Source organism: Trachypithecus francoisi, unplaced genomic scaffold (genome assembly GCF_009764315.1).
Source record: "Trachypithecus francoisi isolate TF-2019V2 unplaced genomic scaffold, Tfra_2.0 Lachesis_group8, whole genome shotgun sequence".
Taxonomy (NCBI): Eukaryota; Metazoa; Chordata; class Mammalia; order Primates; family Cercopithecidae; genus Trachypithecus; species Trachypithecus francoisi.
The window spans coordinates 98,630,927-98,656,655 of NW_022681473.1; the positions used below are offsets into that span (position 1 = coordinate 98,630,927).

The 25,729-nt window shown below is 40.2% G+C and overlaps 1 protein-coding gene across 3 annotated transcripts in view; it reads right to left on the bottom strand.

Annotated features, from left to right (window-relative positions):
- Window positions 1–19,576, bottom strand: part of CUNH11orf65 (chromosome unknown C11orf65 homolog) — a 71,201-nt gene extending 51,625 nt beyond the window's left edge. For 2 of the 3 annotated variants that reach the window (XM_033206756.1, XM_033206754.1), the window contains exons 1-2: window positions 19,524–19,565; window positions 13,662–13,751 (exon numbers count right to left, since the gene is read on the bottom strand). In XM_033206756.1, the coding sequence (XP_033062647.1) occupies window positions 13,662–13,742 (81 nt within the window). In that variant the 5' untranslated portion in view covers window positions 13,743–13,751; window positions 19,524–19,565. Of the gene's footprint in view, window positions 1–13,661; window positions 13,752–19,523 lie in introns of all 3 variants that reach the window. The other variant, XM_033206755.1, reaches the window with a different exon arrangement.
- Window positions 19,577–25,729: the final 6,153 nt, after the last annotated feature.

A 25,729-nucleotide genomic window follows, 5' to 3' on the forward strand; every position in this document is an offset into this window, starting at 1 on the left:
TGGGCTCTTTTTTGGTTCCGTATGAAATTTAAAGTAGTTTTTTCTAATTCTGTGAAGAAAGTCAATGGTAGCTTGATGGGGATAGCATAGAATCTATAAATTACTTTGGGCAGTATGGCCATGTTCACAATATTGATTCTTCCTATTCACGAACATGGAATGTTTTTCCATTTGTTTGTGTCCTCTCTTATTTCCTTGAGCAGTGATTTGTAGTTCTCCTTGAAAAGGTCCTTCACATCCCTTGTGAGTTGTATTCCAAGGTATTTTATTCTTTTTGTAGCAGTTGTGAATGGGAGTTCACTCATGATTTGGGTCTCTGTTTGTCTATTATTGGTGTATAGGAATGCTTGCGATTTTTGCACGTTGATTTTGTATACTGACAGCTTTGAAGAATGCCTCTTCTCCTCCAAAGGAATGCAGCTCCTTGCCAGCAATGGAACAAAGCTGGATGGAGAATGACTTTGACGAGTTGAGAGAAGGAGGCTTCAGATGATCGGTAATAACAAACTTCTCTGAGCTAAGAGAGGATGTTTGAGCCCATCGCAAAGAAGCTAAAAACCTTGAAAAAGATTAGACGAATGACTAAGTAGAATAAACAGTGTACAGAAGACCTTAAATGACTTGATGGAGCTGAAAACCATGGCACGAGAACTATATGACACATGCACAAGCTTCAGTAGCTGATTCAATCAAGTGGAAGAAAGGGTATCAGTGATTGAAGATCAAATGAATGAAATGAAGCAAGAAGAGAAGTTTAGAGAAAAAAGAGTAAAAAGAAATGAATAAAGCCTCCACGAAATATGGGACTATGTGAAAAGACCAAATCTACGTCTGACTGGTGTACCTGAAAGTGAAGGGGAGAATGGAGTCAAGTTGGAAAACACTCTTCAGAATATTATCCAGGAGAACTTCCCCAACCTAGCAAGACAGCCTAACATTCAAATTCAGGAAAGCCACAAAGATACTCCTCGAGAAGAGCAACTCCAAGACACATAATTGTCAGATTCACCAAAGTCGAAATGCAGGAAAAAATATTAATGGCAACCAGAGAGAAAGGTCAGGTTACCCACAAAGGGAAACCCATCAGACTAACAACGGATCTCTCGGCAGAAACTCTACAAGCCAGAAGAGAGTGGGGGCCAATATTCAACATTCTTAAGAAAAGAATTTTCAACCCAGAATTTCATATCCAGCCAAACTAAGCTTCATAACCAAAGGAGAAATAAAATCCTTTACAGACAAGCAAATGCTGAGAGATTTTGTCACCACCAGGCCTGCCTTACAAGAGCTCCTGAAGGAAGCACTAAACATGGAAAGAACAACTGGTACCAGCCCCTGCAAAAACATGCCAAATTGTAAAGACCATCAATGCTAGGAAGAAAGTGCATCAACTAAGGATCAAAATAACCAGCTAACATCGTAACGACAGGATCAAATTCACACATAACAATACTAACCTTAAATGTAAACGAGCTAAATGCTACAATTAAAAGACACAGACTGGCAAACTGGATGAAGAATCAAGACCCATCAGTGTGCTGTATTCAGGAGACCCATCTCACCTGCAGAGACACACACAGGCTCAAAATAAAGAGTTGAAGGAAGATCTACCAAGCAAATGGAAAACAAACAAACAAACAAACAAAAAACAGCAGGGGTTGCAATCCTAGTCTCTGATAAAACAGACTTTAAACCAACAAAGGTCAAAACAGACAAAGAAGGCCATTACATCATGGTAAAGGGATCAATTCAACAAGAAGAGCTAACTATCCTAAATATATATGCACCCAATACAGGAGCACCCAAATTCATAAAGCAAGTCCTTAGAGACCTACAGAGACTAGACTCCCACACAATCATAATGGGAAGCTTTAACACCCCATTGTCAACATTAGACAGATCAATGAGACAGAAAGTTAACAAGGATATCCAGGAATTGAACTCAGCTCTGCACCAAGCGGACCGAACAGACATCTACAGAACTCTCCACCCCAAATCAACAGAATATACATTCTTCTCAGCACCACATCACACTTATTCCAAAACTGATCACACAGTTGGAAGTAAAGCACTCCTCAGCAAATGTAAAAGAACAGAAATTATAACAAACTGTCTCTCAGACCACAGTGCAATCAAAGTAGAACTCAGGATTAAGAAACTCCCTCAAAACCACTCAACCACATGGAAACTGAACAACTTGCTCCTGAATGACTACTGGGTACATAACAAAATGAAGGCAGAAATAAAGATGTTCTTCGAAACCAGTGAGAACAAAGACACAACATACCAGAATCTCTGGGACACATTTAAAGCAGTGTGTAGAGGGAAATTTATAGCACTAAGTACCCACAAAAGAAAGCAGCAAAGATCTAAAATTGACATCCTAACATCACAATTAAAAGAACTAGAGAAGCAAGAGCAAACACATTCAAAAGCTAGAAGAAGGCAAGAAATAACCAAGATTGGAGCAGAACTGAAGGCGATAGAGACACAAAAAAACCCTTCAAAGAAATCAATGAAGCCAGAAGCTGGTTTTTTGAAATCATCTACAAAATTGATAGACTGCTAGCAAGACTAATAAAGAAGAAAAGAGAGAAGAATCAAATAGATGCAATAAAAAATGATAAAGGGGATATCACCACTAATCCCACAGAAATACAGACTACCATCAGAGAATACTATAAACACCTCTATGCAAATAAACTAGAAAACCTAGAAGAAATGGATAAATTCCGGGACATATACACCCTCCCAAGACTAAACCATGAAGAAGATGAATCCCTGAATAGATCAATAACAGGCTCTGAATTTGAGGCAATAATAGCCTACCAACCAAAAAAAGTCCAGGACCAGATGGATTCACACCCGAATTCTACCAGAGGTACAAAGAGGAGCTGGTACCATTCCTTCTGAAAGTATTCCAATCAATAGAAAAAGAGGGAATTCTCTCTAACTCATTTTTATGAGGCCAGCATCATTCTGATACCAAAGCCTGGCAGAGACACAACAAAAAAAGAGAATTTTAGACCAATATCCCTGATGAACAATGATGCAAAAACCCTCAACTCAATAAAACACAGGCAAACCGAATCCAACAGCACATCAAAAAGCTTATCCACCACGACCAAGTTAGCTTCATCCCTGGGATGCAAGGCTAGTTCAATATACATAAATCAATAAACGTAATCCATCATATAAACAGAACCAAAGACAAAAACCACATGATTATCTCAATAGATGCAGAAAAGGCCTTTAATAAAATTCAACACCCCTTCATCCTAACAACTCTCAATAAACTAGGTATTGATGGGACATATTTCAAAATAATAAGAGCTATTTATGACAAACCCACAGCCAATGTCATACTGAATGGGCAAAAACTGGAAGCATTCCCTATGAAAACTGGCACAAGAGAGGGATGCCCTCTCTCACCACTCCTATTCAACAAAGTGTTAGAAGTTCTGGCCAGGGCAATCACGCAGGAGAAAGAAATAAAGGGTATTCAATCAGGAAGAGAGGAAGTCACATTGTCTCTGTTTGCAGATGACATGATTATATATTTAGAAAACCCCATTGTCTCAGCCTCAAATCTCCTTAAGCTGATAAGCAACTTCAGCAAAGTCTCAGGATACAAAATCAATGTGCAAAAATCACAAGCATTCCTATATGCCAATAACAGACAAACAGCCAAATCATGAGTGATCTCCCATTCACAATTGCTTCAAAGAGAACAAAATACCTAGGAATCCAACTTACAAGGGATGTGAAGGACCTCTTCAAGGAGAACTACAAACTACTGTTCAACTAAATAAAAGAGGACACAAACAAATGGAAGAACATTCCATGCTCATGGATAGGAAGAATCAATATCGTGAAAACGACCATACTACCCAAGGTAATTTATAGATTCAGTGCCATCCCCGTCAAGCTTCCAAAGACTTTCTTCACAGAATTGGAAAAAACTACTTTAACGTTCACATGGAACCAAAAAAAGAGCCCATATAGCCAAGACAATCCTAAGTCAAAAGAACAAAGCTGGAGGCATCACATTACCTGACTTCAAACTAGACTACAAGGCTACAGTAATCAAAACAGCTTAGTACTGATACCAAAACAGAGATATAGACCAATGGAAAAGAACAGAGTCCTCAGAAATAATACCACATATCTACAACCACCTGATCTTTGACAAACCTGACAAAAACAAGAAATGGGGAAAGGATTCCCTATTTAATAAACGGTGTTGGGAAAACTGGCTAGCCATATGTAGAAAGCTGAAACTGGATCCCTTCCTTACACCTTATACAAAAATTAATTCAAGATGGATTAGAGACTTAAAAGTTAGACCTAAAACCATAAAAACCCTACAAGAAAACCCAGGCAACACCATTCAGGACATAGGCATGGGCAAAGACTTCCTGACTAAAACACCAAAAGCAATGGCAACAAAAGCCAAAATTGACAAATGGGATTAAACTAAAGAGCTTCTGCACAGCAAAAGAAACTACCATCAGAGTGAACAGGCAACCTACAGAATGGGAGAAAATTTTTACAACCTACCAATCTGACAAAGGCTAATATCCAGAATCTACAAAGAGCTTAAACAAATTTACAAGAAAAAAATCAAACAACCCCATCAAAAAGTGGGCGGAGTATATGAACAGACACTTATCAAAAGAAGATATTTATGCAGCCAACAAACACATGAAAAAATATTCATCATCACTGGCCATCAGAGAAATGCAAATTAAAACCACAATGAGATACCATCTCACACCAGTTAGAATGGTGATCATTAAAAAGTCAGAAAACAGGTGCTGGAGAGAATGTGGAGAAATAGGAAAACTTTTACACTGTTGGTGGGACTGTAAACTAGTTCAACCATTGTGGAAGACAGGGTGGCAATTCCTCAAGGATCTAGAACTAGAAATACCATTTGACCCAGCAATCCCATTACTGGGTATATTTACCCAAAGGATTATAAATAATCTGCTATAAAGACACATGCACACTTATGTTTACTGTGGCACTATTCACAGTAGCAAACACTTGGAAGCAATCCAAATGTCCATGAATGGTAGACTGGATTAGGAAAATGTGGCACATATACACTATGGAATACTATGCAGCCATAAAAAAGGATGAGTTCATGTCCTTTGTAGGGACGTGGATGAAGCTGGAAACCATCATTCTGAGCAAACTATTGCAAGGACAGAAAACCAAATACTGTATGTTCTCACTCACAGGTGGGAACTGAACATGAGAACACTTGGACACAGGGTGGGGAACCTACCTGTCATGGGGTAGGGGGAGAGGGGAGGGAGAGCATTAGGAGATATACCTAACGTAAATTACGACTTAATGGGTGCAGCACACCAACATGGCACATGTACACATATGTAACAAAAACCTGCACTTTGTGCACAAGGACCCTAGAACTTAAAGTATAATTTAAAAAAAATTTTTTTTAAATAAAATAATTTAAAAAAAGAAAAGGAAAATATTGCCACCTGCTGTCAATAAGAGAAATAGAAAACAACTTATGGCATCTTTAATCAAAATAACTACAAAGTTAATAGAGAAGAAAATAATGACAAACTAACAATATTTAATTACTACAAAGAAAGGGAAAAGGGAGGGGGAAATACAGGAAGAACAGATCGGACAAGTAGAAAACAAACAGCAAGATGGTAGCCTTAAGCCCAATGAATACAGTAATTACAGGCCGGGCGCGGTGGCTCAAGCCTGTAATCCCAGCACTTTGGGAGGCCGAGACGGGCGGATCACGAGGTCAGGAGATCGAGACCATCCTGGCTAACATGGTGAAACCCCGTCTCTACTAAAAATACAAAAAACTAGCCGGGCGAGGTGGCGGGCGCCTGTAGTCCCAGCTACTCGGGAGGCTGAGGCAGGAGAATGGCGTGAACCCGGGAGGCGGAGCTTGCAGTGAGCCGAGATTGCGCCACTGCACTCCAGTCTGGGCGACAGAGCGAGACTCTGCCTCAAAAAAAAAAAAAAAAAAAAAAAAAAGAATACAGTAATTACAATAAATACAAATGGTCTAAACATGCTAATTAAAAGACAAAGATTATTTAGAATTATGCAAAATTAAATCCAACTGTATTTTGTTTACAAGAGACACAGTTCAAATATAAGGCACAAAAAGCTGAAAAGTAAAAGAATAAGAAAAAATGTCATGTACTCACCAAAAGAACACTAGGGTAGCTATATCAATATAAAATAAAATGTTCTTTCAGACAAGAAGTGTTGTAAAATATACGAAATATCTATTGAAGTGATCATATGTTTTTTGTCCTTTATTTTGTTAATATGGTCATCGCATTTATTGATTTGTATATGTTGAACCACCTTGCACATAAAGAATAAATCTCACTTGATCATTATTTTAATGTGCTGTTAAATTCAGTTTGCTAGCATTTTGTTAAAGATCCTATTCATCCATGTTCATCAGGGCTATTAACCTGTAATTTTATTATAGCATCCTTGTCTGGCCTCAGTAGCCAAGTCATGTTGGCTTTATAAATAAGGTTAGAAGTATGTTCTCCTCTTCAATTTTTTGAAAGAGTCTGAAAAGGGCAGGTTATTATTTCTTCTTTAAATGTTTAGTAGAATTCAATAGTAAGGCCATCAGTGAATTCAACAGTGATGCCATCCTGGGCTTTTCTTTGATGGGAGGCTTTTTATTACTGGTCCAATCTCCTTACTCATTATTAGTCTGTTCATATTTTCTATTTCTTCATGATTCCATCTTGGAAGGTTATATGTATCTAAGAATTTTCCCATTTCTTCTAAGTTATCCTATTTATTGGCTTATAATTGTTCATAGTAGTTTCTTACTATCCTTTGTATTTCCGTAATACCAGTTGTAATGTCTCATCTTTCATTTCTGATTTTATTTGAGTCTTTTTTTTAACTTTTCCTTTTTTTGTTTTTGTTTGTTTGTTTGTTTTTAAAACAGATTCACTCTTGTTGCCCAGGCTGTGGTGCAATGGCACAATCTCAGCTCACCACAACCTCCGCCTCCTGGGTTCAAGTGATTCTCCTGCGTCAGCCTCCCGAGTAGTTGGCATGCCTATGTGCCACCACATCCGGCTAATTTTGTATTTTTAATAGAGATGAGGTTTCTCCATGTTGGTCAGGCTGGTCTCAAACTCCTGACCTCAGGTGATCCGCCCACCTCGGCCTCCCAAAGTGCTGGGATTACAGGCGTAAGCCACTGCGCCAGGCCTACTTTTACATTTTTATTTATTTATTTATTTTTAGAGAAGTAGTCTCACTGTGCTGCCAAGGCTGGACTCAAACTCTTGGGCTAAAGTGATCTTTCTGCCTCAGCCTCCCAAGTAGCTGGGACTACAGACGTGTGCCACCACACCTGATTTTCTTTTTTAAAATTAGTTAGTCTAGTTAAAGATTTGCCAATTTTGTTTATCTTTTCAAAAACCCAACTCTTAGTTTTGTTGATCTTTCCTATTGTTTTTCAAGTTTTTATTTCAATTATTTCTGCTCTAATCTTTATTTCCTTCCTTCTGCTAACTTTGGTTTGTTTTTCTGTTTCTAGTTCCTTAAAGTGTAATATTAGGTTGTTTGAGATCTTTCTTGTTTTGTGATGTAGGAATTTATTGCTATGAAATTGCCTTTTAGAATTGCCTTTGCTGCATCCCATAAGTTTTGGTATGTTGTGTCTCCAGTTTGTTTGTCTCAATATATTCCTTAATTTACCTTTAAAGGTCACATATGACAAGTCCGCAGCTAACATCATACTCAATGGTGAAAAGTTAAAAGTTTCTTCTCTAAGATCAGGAACAAGGATGCCCCTGCTTACTACTTGTATTCAACATGGCACTGGAAGTCTCAGCCAGAGAAATTAGGCAAGAGAAAGAAATGACACACAAATTGAAAAGGAAGATGTTAAATTGTCTCTGTTTGCAGATGACATGATCTTATATGCAGAAGACCTTAAAGACCCTATCAAAAAACTGTTAAAAATAACAAGCAAATTTAGTAAAGTTACAAACTCAACATACAAAAATCAGTGGTGTTTCTATAAACCAAAGGTATAATGTTCACAAAGAAAAAGTAAAACTATCATCATTCAAAGATAACATGACTAAGAAAATCCAAAGGAATTTATAAAAAAGCAATTAGAGGCCAGGCACAGTGGCTCATGCCTGTAATCCCAGCACTTTGGGAGGTCAAGGCAGGTGGATCACGAGGTCAGGAGTTCGAGACCAGCCTGACCAACATAGTGAAACCCCATCTCCACCAAAAATACAAAAATTAGCCAGGTGTGGTGGCACATGCCAGTAGTAATCCCAGCTACTCGGGAGGCTGAGGCAGGAGAATTGCTTGAACCTGGGAGGCAGTGGTTGCAATGAGCTGAGATCATGCCCCTGCACTCCAGCCTGGGTGACAAAGCAAGACTCCGGCTCAAAAAAAAAAGAAAAGAAAAAGAACCTCATGGAGAGAAATTTAAGATCCAAAGACATGGGCCAGGTATGGTGACTCATGCCTGTAATCCCAGCACTTTGGGAGGCCAAGGCGGGTAGATCACTTGAGCTCAGGAGTTAGAGACCAGCCTGGGCAACACAGCAAGACATCCCATCTACAAAAAGTACAGAAAGTACCCAGGCATGGTGACGCATGCCTGTAGTCCCAGCTACTTGGGAGGCTGAGGCAGGAGAATTGCTTGAACCTGAGAGGTGGAGATTTCAGTGAGCTGAGATTGTGCCACTGTACTCCAGCCTAGGCAACAGGATGAGACTCCGTCTTAAACAATAAATAAATACATATACACAAATAGACCAATGTAACAGAATAGACACTACAGAAACACTTTACATATATGATTACATGATTTAAACAATGGCACCATGGCAATTTATTGTGAAAAGGATGGTATTTTCAATCAAAGGTATTTGATCTGTTGGATATCCATATGAAAAAAACGAACTTTGTACCTCTGAGTATACACAAAAATTAATTTGAGATGGATACTAGATCTCAATCTGAAACTAAAGCAATTAAGCCTCTAGGACAAACATAAGGAAAATATCTTCTGACTAGATTAGACAAAATTTCTTAAACAGGATGCAGAAAGCACTAACCATGAAGAAAAAGTGGTGGCTGGGCATGGTGGCTGACATCTCTAATCTCAGCACTTTGGGAGGCCAAAGTGGGAGGACTGTTTGAGGCCAGGAGTTCAACACCAGCCTTGGCAACATAGAGAGACCCTGTCTCTACAGAAAATTAAAAAATTAGCCAGGCGTGGTAGTGCACACCTGTAGTCCAAACAGGAGGCTGAGGAGGGAGGATTGCTTGAGCCCAGGAGTTCAAGGTTACAGTGAACTGTAATCATGCAACTGCATTCTAGCATGGGCAAAAGAGTTAAACCCTGCCAAAGAAAGAAAAAAAAAAGAAAGGAAAGAAGGAAAGAAAGAGAAAAAGTCACAAATTGGACTTTATTAAAATTAAAGACTTCTTTTCATTAAGAACTTCTTAGAGGAATGAGGCAAGCCTGGGAGAAGATATTCAACACATATAGTATTTAACAAAGGACTTGCATTGAGGATATATGAACTCCTCCAGAGAATACTTATAACGTAATAGTACAGGTAATAGATCTTGGTGGTTTGAAGATGGAGAGGAGAGGTAAAGAAAAGGGTAGGGATACTTATGTTCTCATCATATATAATGTGGAGTCAAGAGAGCCTATGTCAGCCTGATGGAACAAGATAACTAAGACTTAAATATTCTTTAAACCAATAAGGTAATAAAATAGAGGAATTTAAAAAATAACATTATGATATTGGGTGGGGAGATAAACAGGGCTGTGGAGGGTAAGTAACCTAAGTTCCCAATTATCTTTGCAGAAAGCCAAACGATTACTTCTAAAGTTAATAAAAGATAATTGTACATGCATATTATTTAGAAGCATGGAAGTAACTACTAGAAGATCTACAATAAAAATAGTTAAAAATGGGCCAGGCGTGGTGGCTCACGCCTGTAATCCCAGCACTTTGGGAGGCTGAGGTAGGTGGATCATGAGGTCAGGAGTTTAAGACCAGCCTGGTCAAGATGGTGAAACCTCATCTCTATTAAAAATACAAAAAAATTAGCTGGGCGTGGTAGTGGGCACCTGTAATACCAGGTACTCAGGAGGCTGAGGCAGAGAACTGATTGAACCCAGTAGGTGGAGGTTGCAGTGAGCCAAGATCGAGCCACTGCACTCCAGCCTGGGCAGCACAGCAAGACTCCATCTCAGAAAAAAAAAAAAAATTAAAAATGGTTGCTTTTGGGGTATGAGGGTGAAAGAAAGTAGAATGGGGTAAAATACTTATTTTTCATCATAAATTCTTCTATATTACTTATTAAAGAAGTACACGTTAGATTAAAATATTTAATTTTTTTAAATCCCTACATTTACATTACTATAACTATGCAAATAATTCACTTCTACGGCCAAGCAATGTGCTAAAACTATGCATCCTTTTTTAGAAGTCACCCACTTGACTCTATCTAGAATCAAGATGCTGTGTCTATAATCAAAAGCAAATGTATTCTCTTCACATCTTAGAACAATTTTAATCTGTCATATCTGAACCATGACTTTCATGGTTAGCTTTTTTTTCAGAGTTTCTAATCTCTTTTTTCTAAATCCAGACTCTGTCATACTTTCTGTTGCATGGGGTACCATTTTCCTCCCGGATATAACCCTCTTAGAGGCATTCAATATCCTGATCTAATTTGAATTTATTACTATTTTTATTTTCTTTAGATTCTATCTCTTTTTTCTTCCTTTCTGTTTTGACATTATTGGTTTTCCTTAAAAGTGAACCTTGGTTGTCCATTAATACTTAAGAATGAAGGTCTGTGTCAATTTTTCTAGGAGCTAGTACAAGTGTCTTTTGTTAGTATTCTGTCTCCCCAGTGTTCTCACTCAGGAGTGGGAAAATTGCCTGGGGGCTTCATGACATGAGTGGAATAAGCAATTAGCAGGCTTTCTTTAATGGGTATGGTCAAGTAGCCAGCTATGAAGCAGGGTGTCTCTCAAATACCAAAATTAACAGGCAACAGGGCATAATTAAGAGGGTTTCACTGTGGAATGCCAAATCCATGCTAGAACTAGCTTTTCCAGATAGTTCATTTGATTTTTCATTTTTCTTTTTTTTTTTAAAAAAGAGATAAGCCTCCAGGGTTTGTGTCTTTTTTGCCTAATAGTATATATCTGTCTACAAGCAGATTTGTGACTAGCAGTAAACATCCACCTACCTGCAGCTCTTGGTCTGGAAAAGACTGGAGACAACTGGCACAGCTGCTCCATGTACAGACCTTCAATTAAACCCCCTGTCTTCAGTCCTTCTCCTTCCAGCTCTTTTAAATTGTTAACTCCAAATTCATATCCTCTCTGGGGTTCCAATGGCAAACCAATTCCCTCATTGGAACCCTATGAAATGTGTCTAGGCAAGTGTTTCTACAGTTTTTCCAAAGGATGCTATCATCTATTTTTAGTTTTCCAAAAATTAGATAAAATTTTTATCTGCTCATGACCCCCTCTATTATGGATTAACCTTCTATACAGTGTCATTTCAATGGGGTTCTGGAGGGACACAAGGTGAAATGTGTCCTCAATCTACACACACACCCCTATTTACACGGCTTATCTGCCAAAGCTCCTTTAAGGGCAAGGATGTATTGTAAAACGCCTAGCACAATGTCAGGAACACAACAGTTAGTCAAAGGTGTGTGGCTGGTTGAATGTGAGAGAAAATAGCTGCAAACAATAGAAAAGCTTAAGCCTAGGTGATGTATATGTCAATCAAAACCAACTAAGGAAGAATAAGTTTTAAAAGAAGATTCGCTGGGTATGATGGTGCTCAGCTATAGGGCAAGTTACTTGGGAAGTTGAGGTGGTAGGATCACTTGAGCCCGGGAGTTTGAGACCATCCTGGGCAACATAGTGAGATTCCTGTATCTTTTAAAAATACATATTATTTTAGTGCTAGAAATCAGCATAGTTATACCCCAGCATAGGTTTTATGGCCTTGGTATAGGCAAATAATGAAGCAACTTTACAAAATGTGATTAACTGATACAAAGGTGGTCTTGTAAGCCATAAAACCTTTGTATCAGTGTGTGCTAGAAATAGAGCCATATTTCTTCAGTTAAAATTACCAGGCACAGGCCGGGCGTGGTGGCTCAAGCCTGTAATCCCAGCACTTTCGGAGGCCGAGACAGGCGGATTACGAGGTCAGGAGATCGAGACCATCCTGGCTAACATGCTGAAACCCCGTCTCTACTAAAAAATACAAAAAACTAGCCGGGCGAGGTGGCAGGCACCTGTAGTCCCACCTACTCGGGAGGCTGAGGCAGAAGAATGGCGTGAACCCATGAGGTGGTGCTTGCAGTGAGCTGAGATCCGGCCACAGCACTCCAGCCTGGGCAACGGAGCGAGACTCCGTCTCAAAAAAAAAAAAAAAAAAATTACCAGGCACAGAGTCCTGCTGCTATCAGAGAGAAAAGAGTGAGGTCATTTTAGTTCTTGGCTCTCACTCAACCAGATAATTCAACTTGGAATATTCCTTACACCTATAAGACCAGCTCTACCCTTACAAAAGTACAAGAAGTGACCACGACATTAACCCGGATATAGTGTATTATTAATAAACTTTAAGCTCCTTGAGAATAAGTACTCAACAAATATTTAATGAGTGGCTATATTCCTAACATCTGCTCACAATGCTGGTTCCTCAGTCAAGAAATAAAGTGTTTAGAGGTGAAAGGCAAATAATCTTATTAATGATACTTTCATTGATAACCCTTATAAAAGTGCGATCAGGAACTCAATAAACATTTGTGCAGCTAATGAAATAATTGTAACTTTTTGAAACGTTAAAAAAGTCTGCTTTTTTGTTGTTTTTGTTGCCCAGGCTGAAGTGCAATGGCATGATCTAGGCTCACCACAACCGCACCTCCCAGGTTCAAGTGATTCTCCTGCCTCAGCCTCCCAAGTAGTTGGGATTACAGGCATGCGCCATCACGCCCAGCTAATTTTGTATTTTTAGTAGAGACAGGGTCTCTCCATGTTGGTCAGGCTGGTCTCGAACTCCCAACCTCTGATGATCCACCCGCCTCAGCCTCTCAAAGTGCTGGGATTACAGGTGTGAGTCACCGCGCCCAGTCAAAAAGTCTGCTTTTTAAAGTGAAGAGTGGCACATAATTCTGCAAGTATTCTAAAAGCTAATGAATTGCACACTTTATATAAAAAGTATTGAACTGGCCAGGTACAGTGGCTCACGCCTGTAATCTCAGCACTTTGGGAGGCCAAGAAAGGTGGATCACCTGAAGTCAGGAGTTCGGGACCAGCCTGGCCAACATGGTGAAACCCCGTCTCTACCAAAAATACAAAAATTAGCCGGGCATGGTGGAGAGCCTATAATCCCAGCTACTAGGGAGGCTGAGATGGGAGAATTGCTGGAACCTGGGAGGCAGAAGCTGCAGTGAGCCGAGATCATGCCACTGCATTCCAGCCTAGGCAACAGAGAGTGAGATTCTGTCTCAAAAAAAAAAAAAGTATCGAACTGTACACTTTGATTTTCATGACATAAAAATTAAATCTCAATAAAACTTCTAAATAAACTCACAAGGAAACTTTTCCAGGCCTGCTGAATGACTCTGGCAGCTTTATCCTGCTTTATAACTTCTAATTCCTCTTTCCAAGGCATTTGAAATTCCTAAAAGAAAATGAGCAAAAAGGGTACATTTAAAAGGGGGGACATTTTTATTTATTTATTTATTTTAGATTCTTGCTCTGTCACCCAGGCCGGAGTGCAGTGCTGCGACGATAGCTCACTGCAGCCTCAAACTGGTGGGCTCAAGTGATCCTCTCACCTTAACTTCCTAAGTAGCTGGGACTGTAGGCACACACCACCACACCTGGCTTTCTTTTTTTAATTATTATGTTTTTGTAGAGATGGGGTCTTGCTATGTTGTCCAGGCTGGTGTCAAACACCTCCTGGCTTGGCGTCCCAAAGTGTTGCGATTATAAGCGTTAGCCACCGTGCCCAGCCTAAAATTATTCTATATGCTCCATTATAAAACTACCACTAGAACTCAATGAAAATTAAAGAGTTGTATAAATAAAACAATTAAGATTTTGTATCAAAATAATAAAAATAAAAATAGTCACCTTTTTATTTTTTAAGAGACAGAGTCTTTCTCTGTTGCCTCGGCTAGAATGCCATGGCAGGATCATAGGTCACTGCAGCCTTGATCTCTTAGGCTCCATTGCTCCTCCTGCCTCACCGTCCTGAGTAGCTGGGACTACAGGCACATACTACAATACCTAGCTAATTTTTAAAATTTTTTGTAGAGACAGGTTCTTGCTATCTTTCCCAGGCTAGTCTTGAATTCTTGTACTCAAGTGATCCTCCCACCTCTGCCTCTGAAAGTGTTTGGATTACAGGCATGAGCCACTGCGCCCAGCCAAAAGTGGTCAGCAATTATTGGTGATTTAATACGTCCTAATTTGTATATTTTTTCTAATTCCAGCAATAACCCTGCATAGCAGATTTCACTAACATGCTTGTGTTAGAGATGAGGAGCCTAAGCTTTAAGGCCTAAGATCAAATAGTGAGTAACTAAGCCAGTTACTGATTCAAGTTTATCTTCAAAGTCCATGACTTTTACATGACTTCAAATAAACCTTTCTTAACGTGCATAGAGACAGAGTTGCATCCACAACATTGTACAGGTCCCTAACCTAAAATTAGACCTTATATGGTCAAATATAAAAGGAAGAAAAAGGTTATGCACTGAATACAGGGAGAAACATGGATTTTTACTTAGAGCTATTACACTTCACAGAATAATGTCACTCGTTACATTTACAGTAGCAATATAGTTCTGAGATGCTTTATTATAGTCCAAAGTGAATAAATTTTGCTTAAAAGCTTAAAATTCTGGGCTGAATACAGTGACTCATGCCTGTAATTCCATGGTTTTAGGAGGCCAAGGCAGGAGGACTGCTTGAGGCTAGGAGTTTAACACCAGCCTGGGCAATATAGCAAGACCCCTGTCTCTACAACAACAACAAAAAGCTGGGTAGGGTGGCACATACTGTAGTCCTAGCTACTTCGGAGGCTGAAACAGGATAGCTTGAGCCCAGGAGTTCAAAGCTGCAATGAGCTATGATTGCACCACTGCACTCCAGCCTGGGCCACAAAATAAGACCATGTCTCTAAAAATAATAAAAATTTAAATTCTGAATTGGTGCATGTAAAATGCAAAACATGTAAGGATTTACAAATCCCAAAGCCCTGACCTATTTAAACACATAACATACATCTACTAATATGTTTAGAAAGACAGAGGCTAAACAGAAAACTGCCAAAAAGGATATGCCATTCATAAGAAAAATGAAAGAAAAATGTATTTATATATTTTTCAATTTGTCATTTTTCCCTTTTGATGTTTAAAGTTATTCAGATGCTTAAAACTAATGGTGTTTTCTTCCTAATTTGGTAAATTGTTTTTTAAATTGACATTTTTAAGAGTCAGGAGAAGGTTCGCTATGAAAAAAACTTATGTCTTTTTTGCTTTCCCTACAAATAGCCTTAACAATATAGGAGGCATGGGAAGAGAGGTTAAGTCTTTGGGCTCTGAGGCAAGACAGACCAGGGTTTAAATCTTAACAAATTCTACCTCATCCTTAGCTGTGTGATTTTGCAAAAGTTACTCAACTCATTCAAACTTCAAGTTACTCATCTGTAAAATATGGGGACTCATTGTACCTAACTCATAAAATGGTCAGGATTAAGTCAGATAATACAGGTAAAGCATATAGTATAGTTTCTGACCCATCACAATAAATCTTATCTATTATTATAATACAAACTTTTCCAGAATAAAAACTATTCATGTGCATTATTCCAGTTAGAAAACTGAGATAATATTTTAAGTACAATTATTCTCTTGACAAATAACTGTTGGCATAAGTGAAATTAAGGAAATTTCACGCCTAAAAGATTCATTAATTTTTTTTTTTTTTTTTTTTTGAGACAGTCTTGCTCTGTTACACAGGCTGGAGTGCAGAGACATTATCTCAGCTCACTGCAACCTCCACCTCCCGGGTTCAAGTGATCCTCATGTCTTAGCCTCCTGAGTAGCTGGAATTACAGGTGTGTGCCACCATGCCCAGCTAATGTTTGTATTTTTAGTAGAGACAGAGCTTCACCCTGTTGGCCAGGCTGGTCTCGAAATGCTGGCCTCAGGCAATCCACCCGCCTTGGCCTCCCAAAGTGCTGGGATTACAGGCATAAGCCATTGCACTCAGCAGCAACAATTTTTGTAGGATAGTTTTTAAAAGTGGAATTGCTATGACAAAAGGTAGGTACATATACATTTCTGGTTTTTGTCTGTTTGTTTTCTGAGACGGAGTCTCGCTCTGTTGCCAGGCTGGAATGCAGTGGTGTGATTTTGGCTCCCTGCAACCTCCGCCTCCCGGGTTCACGCGATTCTCCCGCCTTAGCCTCTGGAGTACCTGGCACTACAGGTGTGTGCCACCGTGCCCAGTTAATTTTTGTATTTTAAGTAGAGATGGGGTTTCACCATGTTGGCCAGAATGGTCTCCATCTCTCGACCTCATGATCCACCCACCTCGGCCTCCCAAAGTGCTGGGATTACAGGCGTGAGCCACTGCGCCTGGCACACATATACATTTGAATTGACTGTCTCTGGAAAGGGATATGAGAAATTACTAAGAATGACTGTCTCTAGGAAGGGACCTGTGGACTGAGGAGCCTGGGTTCGGAAAGGGAAGAGATGTTTTTGTTCCAGTATACCCTTATACACTGTTGTTTTTTTTCCACAATGTGCATTTAGTTCAGAGATACACAATATAACTTCATAAAAAATAAAATAGTATGCATATTAAAACCTAACACTGCCAAACTGTCCTCAAAAATGGTGTCCAATTTATACCCATAAACATTCCATGGGAATGCCTGACTCTAAATTTTAGAAAAGTAAAAAACTAAACGTAAATTAGATATTAGGACTATAACGGGTCTTTTAATATTCTTTCCAAGAACTAAACTGTATGATTTTTACCTGTCATCAATGTAGTATGTGTGTTATTTAACATGATAGCATTAGCATTAATCCATCACAATTTTGTCATTTTCCCAAATACATTCTCAATTTTGTAGGTGAAAATTTAACACTGGATCTTAAAAATTCTGACCCAGTTTATTGAACACTTTGATCTAAATAATTTCACACAGGCTTTCTGCATACACCTGCTTCCTGCTTCTCTAGTGACATAGGCTAAAGGGTGTTTAGAGGCTGCCAAAAAACTATGTCATATATGCCACCATTATGTTTATGAATACACAAAATATTGAGGAAATATATTCCAGCATTCAAAATTATGATTCAGAAATAAACAATGAAGTTCCACAATTTCCAGAAAGAACATATTCAATTGTGTCAAATATTGTTGCAAGGACAAGTAAATACAGAGGAAAGAAAGGGAGATTTGGCCAGATAAAGTCACTAGTGACAGTACAGGCACTGTTTCAGTGGAGTAAACAGGGAAGGAAGTTTGGGGTAGGTTGAGGAAGTGGGAAAGTTGAGACAGTAAGTACAGTAGTAATTCTTTGGCAGAAAAATGGGGTGTAGCTAGAGAGTGAGAATGGATTAAAGGTTTTTTAAAATAAAAAGGCCGGGCGCGGTGACTCATGCCTGTAATCCCAGCACTTCGGGAGGCCGAGGCGGGCTGATCATCTGAGGTCAGGAGTTTGAGACCAGCCTGACCAACATGGAGAAACCCGGCTCTACTAAAAATACAAAATTAGCTGGGCATAGTGGCGCATGCCTGTAATCCCAGCTACTCAGGAAGGCTTAGGCAGGAGAATCGCTTCAACCAGGGAGGCGGAGGTTTCAGTGAGTCGAGATCGTGCCATTCTTCCAGCCTGGGCAACAAGAGTGAAACTCGCTCTAAAAAAAAACCCAAAAAACAAAAAAAAAACAAAACAAACAAACAAAAAAAACCATGAGAGATTCTAAAGCTTGTTAAAATGTACCATCCAGTAGTTAGGGAGAAATTAAAGTGACGGAGAACTTCAAAGGGCAAAGAAAGGGATAAGTTAAAGGGTAAAACCTTTCAGTAGGTGTAAGAGGACACCATCTGGAGCAGAAAGGAGGGTGGGACCGTTGCTGGCTTTAGATAAGAAATAAGATCGACTTTATACGGCTATTATGATGCTCCAAATAAATTAACCATTGTGAAAACCCTTCATAAGTTTCAAGATACTAAAATGTACTACCAGGCTGGGTCTGGTGGCTCATGCCTGTAATCCTAACACTTTGGGAGGCCGAGGTGGGCGGATCACCTGAAGTACCGGGTTCGAGACCAGCCTGGCCAATATGGTGAAACCCTGTCTCTACTAAAAATACAAAAATTAGCTGGGTGTGGTGGCGCACGCCTGTAGTCACAGCTACTTGGGAGGCTGAGGCAGGAGAATAGCTTGAACCCGGGAGGCAGAGGTTGCAGTGAACTGAGATCGTGCCACTGCACTCAGCCTGGGCAACAGAGCGGCATGCCTTCTGAAAAAAAACAAAAAAAAACTAATAAATAAAATGTACTATCAAACAACTGCTCAGGCAATGAAGTATTTTACTACACCCATGTACCACTTGTAGATTCAGAGACAAAGATCTTCCAAGCTTATTACATCCCTAATCAATACAAATTTTTATCATAATAGATGTCTTATTTATTTTTACATTTCACGGATAAAAGCCCACAAGATGTGTTTGGATTCTTAGTTTCACTTTTAAAGCAGCAAACAATCTTCACTTTGCTTGGATTCGAACCTGTATACTTCCTATTTTGTTTCCTCTACTAAATTTATTGAATACACAAATGATTCTCGTGGCCTTTATAAGTTTCGTAATTTCGCTTTTCCTCTTTACATGTGGTCCTTGATACCGGGGGCAGGAGAAGAAAAACAACTAACCTATTCTTTAAAAACGCGTTTCCCTTTTCCATCTCTAAAAAAAATGAAAAGACGTAAAACCAATGGGAGGGGGGAAGGGAAAGAAATGAGGAAAAATCTAAGGAAGATTAATGTGTACTTCCCGGTCAGCGGGAAGGTGGACGGAGCAGTATCTTTGCGGAGGATTGGGGTGTGGGGGGGGTCTGTGAACGTGCAGTATGACTGGTAAGGGCTGGTTGACCAGCCCCACGCAACTTCACCGAGGGCGAGGAAAGGAAGCTCTGAGGAAGGGGTTACTCCCAGGCAGGACTGTAAACTAGCTGAAGGCCTCGCTGGGGGTCTTTAGAGGCATGAAACATCCTTAAGGGGGGGGCGGATGGGGAACGGATATCAAGGGTGTGGGTTCTTCAGGGCCTTGAAACAAGGAAGGCTCAAAACAAAAGCCACAAAGGCTAGCGGAATAGTAGTACGGGCTGAGAGGGAAGGGACACTTTTCCCTTGACCTACCAATCGCTGCTGGCCCTGGCGCCGCTGGACTCCTAGGTAACGTCGCAGACGGAAATGACGTAACTCAATCCGTTCTATCCCGCCCCATTGCCCTCCTAGCCCCGCCTTGTAGGCCCCGCCACTCCTCCCGGGCTTTTCCTCTGCTCGCGCTCTGACCAAGTCCGGGGGATCTAGACCAAAAGCCTATGAAGACTGCTGGTTCTGTTAGAAGCCTGCTTTCGATCGTCAATGGCTTTGAGGCAAAGGATTTTGCAAGGGAAAGCAAAGTGATTGTCTACGAAGTTGGGCTTGGTATATAATGAAGCCCAGTCATTTCAACCAAGAACCTTAAAAATGTTGAGAAACATAATGAAGTATTTTCTATTTAATTAATTTTTGTAAATTTTTTTTTGAGATAGGGTCTCAATCTGTGGCCGAGGCTGGAGTGCAGTGGCGCGATCTCGGCTCACTGCACCCTGGAACTCCTTGGGCTCAGGTGATTCTCCCACGTCAGCCTCCCGAGTAGCTGGGACCACAGGAGTGCACCACCACGCCAGGCTCATTTTTCTATTTTTATTAATAGTGGCGACAGGGTTTCTCCATGTTGCCCAAGCTGGTCTTTAACTCCTGGGCTCAAGCGATCCCCCCCCCCCCCCCCCCCCCCACCTCCCGCCTTGGCCTCCCAAAGTGCTGGGATTGCAGGTGTGAACCACGGCGCCCGGCTTATTTAATTAGCCTATTTAAGGTCTTGCTCAAGGTCAAAGAATACGTGACTTGCAGTCCAATGTTATTTCTAAATGTAAGCTCTTCAGCTGGTGAAGCTAAATTGGTTTTAAGTGAAAACAGACGACCTCTTCAATGAGTTTTCAAATGACCTTAAATAATGCAAGCACTGCTTATCTAAAGCAAGTCTGACTTGCTTGAATTCTGATTCTGACACTCCGGCAGTCCTTTAGTTGGTCACAGATTATTGCAATGTGAAAAAAATCTTGTTCAGAACTGCCCAGTTTTGCTACGTTCCTCCTATGTTCAGGCATGGAATATAATTACTTTGTAAGGAAGATAAACTTTTTTTTTTTTTTTTTTTTTGAGACGGAGTCTCGCTGTCTCCCAGGCTGGAGTGCAGTGGCGCCAACTCGGCTCACTGCAAGCTCCGCCTCCTGGGTTTACACCATTCTTCTGCCTCAGCCTCCCGAGTAGCTGGGACTACAGGCGCCCGCCGGCACGCCCGGCTAATTTTTTGTATTTTTAGTACAGACGGGGTTTCACCGTGTTAGCCAGGATGGTCTCGATTTCCTGACCTCGTGATCCGCCCGCCTCGGTCTCCCAAAGTGCTGGGATTACAGGCATGAGCCACTGCACCTGGCCAAGGAAGATAAACTTCTTTTTTTTTTTTTTTTTTTTTTGAGGTGGAGTCTCGCTCTGTCGCCCGGACTGGAGTGCAGTGGCCGGATCTCAGCTCACTGCAAGCTCCGCCTCCCGGGTTTACGCCATTCTCCTGCCTCAGCCTCCCGAGTAGCTGGGACTACAGGCGCCCGCCACCTCGCCCAGCTAGTTTTTGTATTTTTAGTAGAGACGGGGTTTCACTGTGTTAGCCAGGAGGAAGATAAACTTCTAAGGGGAGAAAAGAAACACCTGAAGAGAAATTTCCCTGTATTATGAAAACATTTGTACAGAAAAAATTCTTGGTAGGTTAATTCAGTGACTCACTGAGCTCCCAGAGTTCTTTAAAATAATCACAATCATAAGCAAGGGGTGAGCTTCAGTTCCCCTTCATGTAGTTACCTTGATGCCTTAATACACAGTAGTTATGAACAAGAAACTGTAAAAATATAGTCATGGAAACATTATGTATATCTTAATTTTCAATCTAATAGAAACTGGGTTAAAAATTTTAAATTCAGGCCAGGTGCTGTGGCTCACACCTGTAATCCCAGCACTTTGGGAGGCTGAGGTGGGCGAATCACTTGAGGTCCGGAGTTCGAGACCAGCCTGGACAACATGGTGAAACCCCCTCTCTACTAAAAATACAAAAATTAGGCAGGCATGCTGGCGCGCCCCCTGTAGTCCCAGGTACTCAGGAAGCTGAGGCAAGAGAATCGATAGAACCCCGGAGGCGGAGGTTGCAGTGAGCGGAGATGGCGCCATTGCACTTCAGCCTGGGCAAGAGCAAGATTCCCTCTTAAAAAAAAAAAAAATTAAATTCAAAATTACACAACAATGTGAGTATACTTAAGGCCACTGAGTTGTACAATTAAAAGTAGTTAGAATGATAAATTTATATTTTACCACAATTTTTAAATTTTCAATTAAAAAACTACAAAACTAAGCCAGTAAATAATTTAGAACAAAAATTCCTAAATGTACAGGATGAAATATAAAAATAAATTTAAGGTCTACTGCTGTTTATATATTATTTTTATTAGGTGGGTGCAAAAGTAATTGCGATTTTTGCCATTAAACATACATAATTAAACATAATGGCGAAAACCACGATTACTTTGGCATCAACCTAATAAACTCTACATATTTTTAATGTACTGCTTATCTGAATTATTTAAAAAAGTGTTTACAATAGTTACTATCGAATACTTATGTTACCTCTAACCTGATCCAGAAGAATTCAGCAATTTCTACATAATAGGCTCGAACATTTTCTTATTGCTCTAATACATGTAAAAATTGTTCAGTTCTTTAAAAGTATCTTTCTTTAGCCACAAGGGATCATTAAGACTAGAAACTCTCAAATGTTAGGTTTATTCATTTATATATACCTGCTTAAATCTAGGAACAGTTTACTAAGAAGCAGAACTCAGAAGAACTTCTGGGTCGTTTCACAGAAATCGTTCCTTCCTTCCTTCTCTCTTCCGCGTTCCACTCATTCTCTTCCTCTTTTCTCTTTTGTCATACTACTATTATACAATATATCATATTTATGAAATTAATATTATTGCTTTCCACTTACAAGGCAAAGATTTTTCTTTATAAACCATGCGAAGACAAGAGATAAAGAAACAAAAATGAATTCGTATGAGGAAAGGGGAAATATTTGTAGTGCCGAGGGAGAAGAGTCACAATTATATGCCATTTCTTTCCTGTCTGCTTTGGCACTGGAACAAACTCCAACAATAGGGGACTCCAAGGCTGTCCCCTGGGTGTGAGCATGGAATCTTTTATAATTGTGGAAAATATGTCATGTAGTAGAAAACCACAATGTCACACATGAGGAGTGGGTGTGGGTCAAAGGCACCGGTCCTGCAGTGGTCCTAAAGGAGGCCAGAGGGACCTCCAACCAGGCATCAATCCTTTTATTGAGGCTTAGCAGTTTGAAGCGGCTACGGGAAGGGAGTTGGCACCTTTAGCTAATTATTGGCTAAGAAATCTGTCCTCTTCACTACAATGACTCTTGTTATGCCAGGGGACTGTTTGTCTTCTGCGTACCCTTGTTGTATTTTTTTTTCTTTCTTTTATTTTTTTGAGATGGCGTCTGGTTCTGTTGCCCAGGCTGAAGTACGGTGGTGGGATCTCGGCTCACTGCAAGCTCCGCCTCCCGGGTTTATGCCCTTCGCCTGCCCCAGCCTCCCGAGTAGCAGGGACTACCGGTGTCCTCCATGATGCCTGGCTAATTTTTTGTATTTTTAGCAGAGACGAGGTTTCACTGTGTTAGTCAGTATGGTCTCGATCTCCTGACCCCGTGATCCGCCCACCTCGGCCTTCCCAAGTGCTGGGATTACAGGCGTGAGCCACCGCGCCCTGCCCCTTGTTGTATTTTCGCCATCAACAAAAATAACGGTGCCAAGCTTAAATGTTTTTTCTTTCTTTTTTTTTTTTTTTTTTGAGACTGTAACCATCCAATGACTTCTCCTTGCCTGCTGCCTAGACAGAGCCAATTTATCAAGACAGGGGAATTGCAATAGAGAGTTGTATTCTTGCACAGTTGGCTGTGTGGGAGACCAGAGTTTTATTACTCGAATCAGTCTCCCTGAAATGTCGGGGAGTGTGGTTTTTAAGGATAATTTGGTGGGTAGGGGATCAGAAAGTGGGGAGGTGCTGATTAGTTGGGTCAGAGATGAAATCAAAGGGAGTCGAAGCTGTCCTCCTATGCTGTCAGTTCCTGGGTTGGGGCCACAACACCAGATGAGCCAGTTTATTGATCTGAGTGATGCTAGTGGAATCATCGAGTACAGGGTCTGCGAAATATCTCAAGCACTGATTTTAGGTTTTACAATAGTGATGTTATCCCCAGGAGCAATTTGAGGAGGTTCAAAATCCGGCAGCCTTCAGATGCATGACTGCTAAATCATAATTTCTATGTTGTAGCTAATTTGTTAGTCCTGCAAAGGCAGTCTAATCCCCAGGCATGAAGGGGGATTCTTTCGGGAAAGGGCTGTTATCATCTCTGTTTCAAAGTTAAACTATAAACTAAGGTCCTCCCAAGGTTAGTTTGGCCTATGCCCAGGAATAAACAAGGACAGCTTGGAGGTTAGAAGCAAGATGGAGTTGGTTAGGTCAGATCTCTTTCACTGTAATGATTCTCTCATTTATAATTTTTGCAGAGGTGGTTTCAAGACAGGATCTTGCTCTGTTGCCCAGGCTGGAGTGCAGTGGCATGATCATAGCTCACTGTAATCTCAAAATCCTGGGCTCAAGCAGTCATCCCACCCCAGCCTCCCAAGTAGCTGGGACTACAGGTGTTCACCACCATGTCCAGCTAATTTTTAAATTTTTTCTTTTGTAGAGTTGAAGGTCTCACTGTGTTGCCAGGGCTAGTCTTAAACTCCTGGGCTCAAGTGATCCTCCTGCGTCAGCCTCCCAAAGTGCTGAGGTGTGAGCCACTGTGACTGGCCTTTTCTTCTAATGTTACTATAGATTTCTGCCCTCTAGGGACTGAGTGGTCATTTTGGTTCATTTATTCATGAAGACATAATAGAATCAAAATTAGACCAATGCAGTTATAGAAATACCAGGGCTATAAGTGGTTACAACCTCTTTCTTAAAAAACAAAAGGTATCCTTTTCAAATTTTTATTTAGAAAATTTATTTTATTTAAAAAGTATACATATATGTCTCAAGATAAAAAGTTCTAAACATAGATTTAAAAAGAGCATAATGGAAAAAAATATAAATATTTTCTGTTCCTATTTATATCTTTTGTGCATTTATTGTCTTTTCTAAGGTTGGCATTTTTATTTTGCAATTTGATCCATACTTAAAGTAAAAAAAATTTAAATATTATAGAAAGGTATAAAGCAAAAAGTAAAAATTCCCTTCACTCCATCTTCTCCTCAGATATTGGTGAGTCTCCTCTCAAACTTTCAACCACATAGATACATTTTTGTTTACAAACCAGAAAGCCATTAACACTAACTCTTTAAAGGCTGCAGCTGAGTTGGTGAGATGAAGAATTATGTAGATTAAGGCTGCTGTCTCCCTGTAGAATTTTTTGAGGGATTCCACCTTTTTTTAAAGCACATCCTTCCTGTTCCACTCACTGAAGCTGCCTCGTTTGTCTCATCTTGCTTTTAACTGTTAGGCCTGTTTGGCAGAGGCAATATACATTTTTAAAAATTTAAGATGTTTAAAATGCCATTAGCCATTAGTACCTGGAATTCGAGGCAGAAAGGCATGAGGCAGGCAACCTTTCTTGCCATAATCCCAGTTTTGACAAGCCTCAAAAACACTGTGTACAATATTTAAGACACAAATTCATTAGGTATGGTCTCAGGACAGCTTGCTCTTATTTAATACTTGTGCGCTTGTGGTTTTGCACAATGGATGGGTACTAGAGTTTGCCTTGGATACTTGGTGTTGATTAAATTGTTCTGAAATTTGGTTATGCTTAGTCAAAAAATTCTGTTTATTGTTCTTCAGCAAGAATAGATGTAACCACTTTAAAAATAGTTACATTGTTTTCCAGATTAAGTAAATATCTCAATTAGGAGAGTACATATTTTTAGTTTTAGTTTTAGTTTTTGAGATGGAGTCTCACTGTCGCCCAGGCTGGAGTGTAGTGGTGTGATCTTGGCTCACTGCAATCTCTGCCTCCCAGGTTCAAGCGATTCTCCTGCCTCAGCCTCCCAAGTAGCTGGGATTACAGGCAAATGCCATCATGCCCAGCTAATTTTTGTATTTTTAGTAGAGATGGGGTTTCACCATGTTGGCCAGGCTGGTCTCAAACTCCTGACCTCAAAAGATCCGTCCACCTCGGCCTGCCAAAGTGCTGGGAT